Here is a 10,289-nt window from a genome sequence, read left to right on the forward strand (position 1 = left end):
GAGTGCAGAGGAACAGTGGCCTGTTGCTGTCACAGTCACTCCACCCAGAAGCCACAGGGCAGCAAATAGTTCTGGGTCTTCATTGATCAGTGGACAGGTTGGACAGGTCACCCATATCTATAACACCCTATATACGCCTAGTATTGGGTCAGCAAAGTGTTGATAGTGCAGTGGCCCTATCTGGTTCTCCATTTGTCTGCAAGTTGTCTTGGCTGCTATGGCACCATAAATGTGGAGTGTGTGGTGCACACAGAGACAGATAGGATGCACCCTGCAATGATCATAAATAACATTACTATCTGTCATTTCTTTAGAAACAATTTGCAGCCTCCTGCCTAAATCTATGTCCATTATATGCTGCTGCCTCCTCAGCAGGTGGAAGGTGTGGGTTTGGGACCAAAGGGGAGAGAGAGAGGGCCCTTCCTTCCCAGCCTTCCCAGGTCACACTTTGGAAAAGTGTACTCCCTGTGCCTTCCAGCCCAGATTTCCTGGGCCAGGTGCAGAGGCTTTTGCTGGGAGTGTCCTCAAGCCAGGGGAGAAGGTGCCACTTGGAACAGGAAGGGGTTCAGGGCACTTCACAGGTGGGAAGGTATTGGAGGCACTGGAGTTCTTGGAACCCCACAGAATTGTGTCTTCACCTGAAACACCAATTGAAAAGACCCTATGCACCCCAATGTTCACAGCAGCACAATTTACAATAGCCAAGTGCTGGAAGCAACCTAAGTGCCCATCAGTAAATGAGTGGTTAAAAAACCTGGGTACATTTACACAATGGAATTCTGTGCAGCAGAAAGAAAGAAGGACTTCCTACCCTTCCCAACAGCAGGGATGGAGCTGGAGAACATTATGCTAAGTGAAATAAACTGGGGGTGAGGGACAAATACCATATGATCTCACTTTTAACTGGAACCTAATCAACAAAACAAACAAGCAAGGAAAATACAACCAGAGACAGGGAAATACAGAACACACTGACAGTGACCAGAGGGGAGAGGGGAGGAGGACAACGGAAAGCAGGGGGAGGGTGGGCAAGGAACGTGTATAAAGGACCCAGGGACAAAGCCAAAGGAAGATAGGACTGAGGGTGGAGGTGGGAGTGGGTAGGGTGGAGGAAATGGTGGTGGGACTTGAACAACAATAAAAAAGAGTGATCTTAAAAAAATTGTGTGGATACACTGGGTGAGCTGGGTGAGCTGGGTGAGCTGGGTGAGCTGGTTGAGGAGGGGTCAGTCCCTGGGGAGGGAGGTGCTGCAAGGAGTGCCTGGAGCTGCTGGTTCAGGGAGCTGCTGCAGGGGGCGCTGGTGAGCTCAAGGGCGGGGAGCCCTGGGGATGATGCAAGGTTTGTGCCTAAAGTCTTGAGAGCAGAGCAGGGGCCTGTGGTCCTTTGTTGGTGCCTGTGGGTGGAGACCCTGCGGGAGCACCCCCTGTTCTGACCACACCTGGGGTGCCAGGGGAACCCTGCTTCCCACTTCTGCAGAGGTGCACTGGTGGGGGTGGGGCCGTGCGGGGACGGGAGAGGTGTGTTGGGAGTGTGCGGGACGGGGCTTGGTTCTGGGGCGTGGTCAGCGGAGCTGGTCCGGTGTTAGGAAGATGGGCTCTTTTCTCTCCCGGGGGCTGGAACGGGTGAATGGGGGAGGAAGTGGGTTGGGTGTGTGTGAGTGTGTGTGTGCGTGTGAGTGTGAGAGAGGGAGAGAGAATGCGTGGGCATTGTGGTTGGTGTTGGGAAGGGCGCGGTTGGAGCCTTGAGCGGCTGGGTCTCGGATCCCGTGGACCGTCGGCCTCCGTGGGGGCTGCCGGCGGCGCGGGTGGGGCCCGGCTCCGCCTGGGGGCTGCCGGCCCGCGCACCAGCCCACCTGCCACGCCGGCGCCACCTCTCTCCCGCGCTTTCTGGGGCCAATGGTTCCTCGTCCTGATCGCCTCCCAGCACCTGGCTTCCGGTACGGACCGAACCCCAGTCCGGATAGAAAACCGGAAAAAAAGGCGGGAAGGAGCGAAATGCTGGCTGACAGTGTCTCACGCTTTCCGCTCACTCGCGTGTCGGCAGAGCTGCAGGGCGCTGGGACCGGGGACCGCCGCGCGCCATGGAGCCCGTCGGGTCTGCGCTGGGGCTTCTCCTGCTGGCCCTGGTCGTACTGCGGGGCGGTGCCGGGGCACCGGTTCCTGCTGGGACTCAGGACGGTGAGTTGGGGGTGTCCCCTCAGTGGCATGGGTGACGGGGAGGGGGCGGGTGAGAGGGCACAGTTCACGGGCCAGGATGACGTGCCCGGGGCAGTTCAAGAACTTTTCAGAGACGCCTTCTCTTCGGAGAACTTCTCGTTACACTTAGCACCCTGCGTGGGCTGGTTGCGGGTCGCCGTTCAGGAAAGAAGACGGGTGGGAAAGCGATGGCTGGGGGCAGTGAGGTCAGGCGCGTTCGCCAGCGGACAAGGGAGAAGGGGAAGAGGGCGCGGCAAGAGGAGCCGCTGAAGGAAACGCGGATCGGCCCCAGGCCGCTCTCCTGCCCGGTTCCCGTCGTTGTCGGGGGGCCTGAGAGCCTCAGCCCCTGACTGTGGCGTTTCCTGTGTGTCGAGACTCACAGGCAGCGGCACCCGCCGAGATTCTGTGCCCACACGACTTCCGCAGGGAAACCCTCCTGCACCCCCACTGCCCTGCCCCCTTGAACTTCGCAGGCCTGCAGCACCGGCCAGGCGCCCCCCTCACCGTCCACTTCCCCTGATGAGTCACCGCTCTGAGCCTTGAACTCCTGGCAGCCAGATTAGACTGCAGCCCGGGGTCACTCCCACCACTGTTCCTGAGGAGCACTGCTCCCTCCCCAGCTCACCCCGTTTATTGCCCTGTTGGTGGGGGTCCCCAAAACACCAGTGCCTCCAGTACCTTCTCCTCTGTGAAGGGGCCCTAATCTGTTCCTCTACCCAGTGGCTCCTTGCCTCCATCCCCCATGACACACTCAGCTGAAGCCCCTGCTCCTGGCCCACAGATCCTGGAGCAGGAGGGGCAGGGGGCCCGTTTTTCCCAAGTGTGATCCTGGGGCTGGTGGTCAGGGAGGGCCCTGCCTCCTCCCCTTTGGTCCCACACCCACATTTTCTCCCCCCAGAGGAGGAAGCAGCATAAAAACGTCATAGGTCAGGGCAGGAGGCTGCAAATGTTTTCTATAAAGGGCAAACAGTAAATTTTTTTTGTTGTTTTTACATACCTCTTGGTAACTGTCTCTGTAGGCACTGGGCACCTCCATGGTTGTGGGGGGCAAGCAGCCAAAACAACATAAAACAATTAGGGGACCAGATGTGGCCGCCCTCCCAGTCTGCTCAGCCCAGAGTGAGGGTCCATAGGGAGTGCCACGTGTGGGTGACCACGCCCCTATGGAATCATCACCCCGGGCGCCTCTACTGTCTGTTGAAGACTCAGAATCTGCCCTGTCCTGCCTGTGGCTTCTGATGGAGGGAATGTGAGAGGGTGTGGGTCCCACAGGCGGGACCTGTGCTCCCCTTCCCTGTGTGGACTGCTCCCTGGGTGAAAGGGGCGTGGGAGACAGTGTGTGAAGCCATAGGTGTGAGTGGAGGGTGGTGCTGGTACTTTCTGGGGTCAAGATGGGGCCACCTGCTCCTGCATCGCATTGTTCCCTGTGACCCTGCTCCTTTCTGTGCCAGAAAAGTCACCTCTATCCTATGAGCACTCGGCCTGCCTTAGCCAGTGACGCTCATGCTGGGCAACTCTGGTGTTTCATGGACAGAACTCCTCTCTACCAGGCCCTCTTTAGAGGGTGTGGATTTCCCTGACCCAGAGCTCCTGTACCTGTGATTTATTATCTTGACACTCACCCCTCCGCCCATGACTGCTGGCAGCCATTTTGGGGAACACGGACTCCTACCACCATCCTGACCTTCAGCAAAAGTCATCATTGATCTTTCTGAGAATTCTGGTGCTCTTCTCATCCATGCTCTCCCTCTAGGCTCAGTAAACAAGAGTTGGCTTCAGGCTTCCCCATGGAGCATGGTTGATTGGACACTTTTATGCCTTTTCATATTATACCTCCCCCTGCCATATTCACTTCTCTGAGCCAGCTGACCCTTCCTCTGCTACCTGCTCAGAAGTTCTGGCCGTTCTGCTCCAGGCACGGTAACCACGCCTTCTGCCAACCTTGCAAGACCCATCCCAGCATCAGGTTGGCGCCATCGGCCAGGGCTGTGCTGAATCATGACTCCCCCATTGTGAACTGTCCTTTCTCCAGTGTGGGGGGATCTATCCACATCCTCACCCCACTGGTACCCAGTTTTGCCAGAGGCAGACCCTTACATGCTGTCCATGTCCCCCCATAGGACACTGAGCTGCTTCCTGACAATCCTCTGGCATCTAGACCTTTCCTCCGCAGCCACCTGGCATGGCCCTGGATTGGTTATGGGCTGAGTGACGATGGCATAGCCTGGTGCACAGAGAGGGCACATCCAGAGAAGCGCGGTTTCCTGCCAGGGAGTGGCCTCCTGCTCCTCCTCAAGCAAAGGGAGGGCCCCCACCTTCACCTGGTGAAGGGAGAGGCCAGGCAGGATGGGTCCTTGCTCTGCCAGCCCAGCCATCAGGGGGATTGCCTCGCTGTCACAGAGACGGGGGAGGGGTGTTTCGGGTTCTTTTCTTCCAACTCCAATCCTCACTCGCATTTTTTCTTCCCAGATGCTCCTCTTCACTATGGTTTCAACATTAGTTTTAATGGACAACAGCGGTGTACGGCCAAAGTGTTCATGGATAGAATGGTAATCCTTGAATATGACTGTTACAATAAAAATGTCACATCTGAGAACCAGGGGGTAATGACCACAAATGTCTCGAAACATATGAAAGATACACTGAAAGATGTGGGGGACAAGATGAGAAGGAGACGACTTGACTTAAAAACCGGAAAAACATGCGGAGGTAAGTTAGAAAAGTCCCGGTGCAGAAGGGAGCAGGCTGTGCGGTTAGCTACATTTATTGTCCCCACGTGGGAAGGGAGAGTGTGTGTCAGTGCTTCCCATGCAGCCCAGCGGGAAGGTCAGGGAGAACGGGCCTGGACTAGAAGGGCTCACGTGAGGTGGACACCAGGTGGGGGCGAAGGGTTTGTCAAGAGTGGAGGCTGACGTCTTTCCGTGGGGGCGGTGGGGCAGCTTCCAGCATCCTGCAGGTCAGGCTGCAGTGTCAGAGTGCTGCCAGTGGAACCGTCTGTGGACCCTGGGAGTGTCGTTTGGGTGGACGGAGGTTTCTGGTCCTTTACCCGGGGAGCGGAGAGTATAAAGCGGATAATTCCTGTGGTGATGAGATGAAAAAGATGTGGGAGAAGGATGAGGAAGTGAACAAGTTCCTCAAGAAGACCTCAGAGGGAGACTGCACAACATGGCTCGGAGGCTTGGACAGGAAGAAAGTGCTGGGGACCACAGGTAACAGAGAAGACCGGGGTGAAGTGGTCGTTGTCTTGAGATAAGATCAACCTACACTTGAGTGAGTGTGTGGAGTGTGTGTGTGCCTGAGTATGTGACTATGTGAGTGTGCAAGTATGCTGCTCTGTGCGTGGATGTGTGTGAGTGTGTTTGTGTGGTTGTGTGAGAGTGTGTGTGAAAAAGAGAATCATCCGTGCTTAGTTCTTTGGAGGATAACAGCCACAGGCGTGTCCCACGTCCCCCCGTCCCCTCTCTCCTGCTCGCACCCCCCCCCCCCGCCACCACACAGAGCCGAGGACACTCCCTGTGGGTTTCCCGCGGACCCAGCTGGGCGGGCCTCCTTCTCTCTTCGTCCTGTCCCCGGCGCTGTGCCCTCCTCTCGCATCACTTCTCTCTCCGTCTCCCCTGCTCTGTTTCTGCAAGTCCTTCATCCGCCTCAGATGTCAGCTTCTGTGAGGGCTGTCCACCGCCTTCCTCATGTGTCACCTCCTCTTCTGTCACTGCAGGAGGGACGGGGTATGCGGTGACCCTGCTTCCCCCATTAGCTGCAGGAGCCCAAGGGGTCAGGGCCCATGCCCTCTCTTTGTTCCAACCCCGGGACCTGCCACAGTGGCTGCCACACGTAGAGGGGTGGAACCTGTCTGCATCGTAGGGTGACCTGGGGCAGCAGGGCTGAGGGGGCATCTCCTCACAAATGGGGTCTGGACAAGGCTGACACTCTGCTGTTTCCCTTGCAGCTGCACCAACCATGGCCGCAGCCTCAGCCTCATCACCCACAGTTTCAGCCACATCAACCACGGCCACAACTACAGTCCCAGCCCCATCCAATGCCACTAATAGCCAGAACAACAACATCTTCTGGATCATTCTTCCTCTGACTCTTCTCATCTTCATCCCACCAGTCTTCGTACTCGGGTACATTTGCTATAAAAGGTACGGAGGGCAGAACTGAGTGGGAAGTGAGGGGCAGATGGCCTGCAGGGAGGACAGGAAAGGTGACTTCCTACTCCTCCCCCTGCCCCTCCCTGAACCTTCCCGTCCTGGGAATGAGACCAGGAGAATAAGGCCTAATATCACGTGATGACATCACTTGGACAAGCTCAACCCTGAGAGCAGCTGTCTCCTCACGCTGGTGCCAGAGAGACAGTCAGGGGCCCACACCAAGGCCTAAGGCCCACTGGTGCTGCAGGGGTTTAGTGTTCAGTCCTCACTCAGAGTCTCTGTTGGGAGAGGGTGTTTGGGCCCAGGGTGGGTGGTGTGGGGACAGCAGGCGCACAGGGCAGGGCAGTGCTCACATTCAGGTGAGGGCAGCATGGTGGCTGCATGGGATGTGTTCAGGGCAAGGTGACTATCCAGGGGGCTATAGGAGTGAGCCTCAATCTAATCCCAGGAAGAGGGTGGAAGGTCTTGCAGACACAGCTCAGAAAGGTGGAGTTCAGGACTGCGTTCCCAGAGAAAGGGGCTTCAGGATGGCAGGTAAGGCAGCAGGTGAACAGTAGGGACTGTGCAGGAGCAGGTTAGAGGGGGCCACATGTCTGTGAGAGGGGACTTCTGGTTGAACCTTGGTGGAATCAGCTGTCAGTCAGTCTCTTCCAGACCCTAGATCCTGAGCCCCTGAGGGGCCCTGCCCTGAGCAGAGGTGACTGGGGAGGTGGGCGGGGCTGAGCTGCTGGTGGAGGGGGATGCAGACAGCTGACTGCAGCAGGAGTGCACGGGGCAGGGCAGGGAAGGGGATCTCAGAGTGGTGTGCTGGGACCAGGGCGAGGAGAGCAGGAGAGAGGAAAGGAAGATGTTTGTCTGCATCCCTCCCCAGTGCTAGAGGATCAGGATGCAGGGCCCCCTCTCTGCACAGGGCTCCTCATCGGTGTTGTAGGATCAGGGCTTCAGTGGAGGGAGCAGAGCAGTTCCTGGCCCATGTCCTTGCCCCACCTGTCCTAAGCAGGGTCTGACTGTCATGTGTTTGTTTTCTGATGGCAGAAAAAAGCAGCTGAGAGTGTGGTGTAGTTCCACACGTGTCCCTTCTGGGCAGCCGCATCCCCAGGGGCTCACCCGTGACCCCCAGGAGCTGCATCCTTTACAGCGAATGGGGAGACCTGCAGAAGATCCTGATGGCCCAGCACCTGCCTTGGTCACGTCCTCTGCTCTGTGACAGATATGTCAACACTGTGCTTTTTTCCAAATTTGTTTCTGTTTTCTGTTGGTGCCAATTGTTCGAATTCTTGCACTGAGTCTCCTAACTGCTTGAATAAGTAACATCAATAAAGAGAACATTTTTCACCTCCTTTGGCTGCAGGAAATAAGATCTTTCTTTAGGACCTTGTTCTTGCTGATGATGTTGGTAAAACACTGTGTGAGATGTCAGAACCTCAGGGATGCTTTGTGCGGCCTGGCCCGACCTCACTGTCTCTTAAATGGAAAAATGATACTTCTGATGTTTACTTTATCAATTTCTCAGTATGTAATGCTGTTTACATTTTTATCTTATATAAAATAACACTATAAAATACAATTACTTAGGAATGTTGCTTCATAATACAGAGAATTTCGGTGGTTGTTTCCCCTCCGTGTCAGGGAGCAAATGAACACCTGGGGTTCTGCTGTGTTGCTGTGGGAACAGGATTTGCCATCTTAGTCTTGTCGTGATTTCTGGATCCAAATCTCACCTTCATCCTAAGGAATGAGGACCTTCCCGGTGTTTCCCAGCACCCTCCACCCCGCAGTGACTTCCTTGGGTTCCCATCCCCCACCCTCCCCTCTCACCTCCTTCACTGAGAAGTCTCTCCTGCAGAAACATCTATTATTTCTCGAAGTTGTTAAATCCCTTATGACCAAGTGTCAGAATCCAGAATGTATAGGGAGCTCCTGTAAATAAATTAGGACCTGTCAAACCGTGCACGAAGGTGCAGGAGAATGGATATGAGGAGTTCATGGATGGAAAGTACACTTTGAAAAGATTGAAAATCTCATGAACAATCAAGACAATACAAATAAAAGGTATAATATATACCCTTACCCACCAATGAATTTGTCAAATATTCTAACATATACCAATGCTAGCCACTGGACAAGATTTCCCTGGCACGGTAGGTATGAGGAGGGCTGGAGTCAACCCTGGGCAGGATAATCGAGCAGTGTGCAGTACCGTGCATTCTGTGCTGGTCCTACATGGCAAACTGTTAGTTCCAGTCTTACAGACATGACCCCAAAAGTTTGCAGATTTATTATTTTTCTTTTTTTACTGTAGGATTGTTATAGGAAAAAATTAGCAACAAGTGAAATATCCAGCAAAAGGAATTTCTATTAAACATGTTGGCAAAATGTTTTTATTTTCTCTACCTGGAAGACTAAATAATCTAAACTACTCAAAAATGAAAACAACCACATTGCTGAATGAACCGTTTAAATGGTTCAAATACATTAATGCTGACTCCCGGCTGTCTCACAGGAACAGCGGCCACACAGTACAAATCCCTCCACCTGCTCTCAAAGCACACAGCCCAGACAAGGGGCCTGTAAAACCCGCAGACACCACCACCGTTGCAGGAGGAGGAGGTGGGAACATCCACATCCATCAGACCTTTTGCGGGACGTCACTGTGAACAGGGGACACTCCTGTGAAAGTGACTGGGACTCGGGATGCGATGGCACTAAGGGACTGATGAGAATCTGATTTGATGATTGTGTCAGGGTGACAGAGGGGAGTGCCCGTGGATTTTAGGAAATACACTTAGGGAGCGGTGATGGGATATTTGCGGCTGGCTCCCCAATAACTCAAGAAGAGTTTCCTTACTGCTCCTGCAATGGTCTTGTAAGTCTTTATTTCAGAAAGTTTGAGAAAGCTTTTATTTTTTACTTATTTTTTAAAATATTTTATTTATTTATTTATTTTTAGAGAGGGAAAGGAGGGACATAGAGAGAGAGAGTGAAACATCAATGTGCGGTTTCTGGGGGTTATGGCCTGCAATTCAGGCATGTACCCTGACTGGGAATCGAACCTGCGACACTTTGGTTCTCAGCCCGTGTTCAATCCACTGAGCTACGCCAGCCAGGGCTTGGGAAAGCCTTTAAAATTTAGATTTAGGAAAACTTAATTTTCAGAATTTGACATGAGAAGGCAATGCCTCGATAAATGCAATGAGACGTGAAACCAGTGGTGTCTGCCCTGACTCCACCCCAGAGCCCGCTCTCTGTGCAAAGACAGGCCCTCCCCCCTGGTTTCCCACTGCCCCTGCTGTGCCCCCTCCTGGTCAGCCCCGCCCTCCTCCCCCTCCCCAGCAAGGTCAGCCAGGCCTGCAGTGGGAGGTGTGCAGACTCGCTGTGGTGGACCGACCCTCACTGGAGGCAGGAGCCCTTGTGGAACCGAATCAGAGAAGAGGGCTTTGCAGCCCCTCTGTGATGGAGCCACCCTGGAGGCGGTGTGTGTGCGTGCAAATGCTTTATGTGTGCATTTGTGTTCCCCGTCCTTTTTGTTTCTGGAATGCACGATTGCCTTTGGGGTTTGCCACACGTCCACTCTGTCCCATCTCCCCCCTTGTCATGTCCTGCTCTCCACTCCCCAGTGGGGAGCCCCTTGGCCTTCCCACAGGTCCCCACAGATGTGACTCCAAGCCTCTGTCCTGGCTCCTTCCTCTGGTGGGAGGAAGTCCTCCCTGTCCCAGCACCGAGAGCTGCTTCTGTGAAAGCTGAACATAAACAGCACCTCGCATTAAGTCCTCCTGAGCTCCTCAGGCTAAAGTAGCTCCTCTGTGTGTCCAACACCCAAGTTCACAGTCCGACTACTGCACTTGGTGAGGGGCGTTTGTATGTTGTGGGCCTCACTCTTCATGTGGCCATAGGAGTAGAACGTGTCCCTCTATCACTTTCATACCCCAAGCGGTAGTACAT

General features: G+C 54.5%; 1 protein-coding gene across 1 annotated transcript; it reads left to right on the forward strand.

The window, feature by feature from the left end:
• Positions 1-1,839: 1,839 nt before the first annotated feature.
• Positions 1,840-9,801, forward strand: LOC123821877 (UL16-binding protein 3-like). Its single transcript, XM_045843577.1, has 6 exons — positions 1,840-1,937; positions 2,045-2,178; positions 4,666-4,905; positions 5,136-5,405; positions 6,143-6,338; positions 9,681-9,801. The coding sequence occupies exons 1-6, from the start codon at positions 1,897-1,899 to the stop codon at positions 9,799-9,801; spliced, it is 1,002 nt and encodes a 333-aa protein (XP_045699533.1). The 5' UTR covers positions 1,840-1,896.
• The last annotated feature ends 488 nt before the right edge of the window (positions 9,802-10,289 follow it).

This window comes from Phyllostomus hastatus, unplaced genomic scaffold (genome assembly GCF_019186645.2).
Source record: "Phyllostomus hastatus isolate PE091 unplaced genomic scaffold, TTU_PhHast_1.1 phas_contig_40, whole genome shotgun sequence".
Classification (NCBI taxonomy): domain Eukaryota; kingdom Metazoa; phylum Chordata; class Mammalia; order Chiroptera; family Phyllostomidae; genus Phyllostomus; species Phyllostomus hastatus.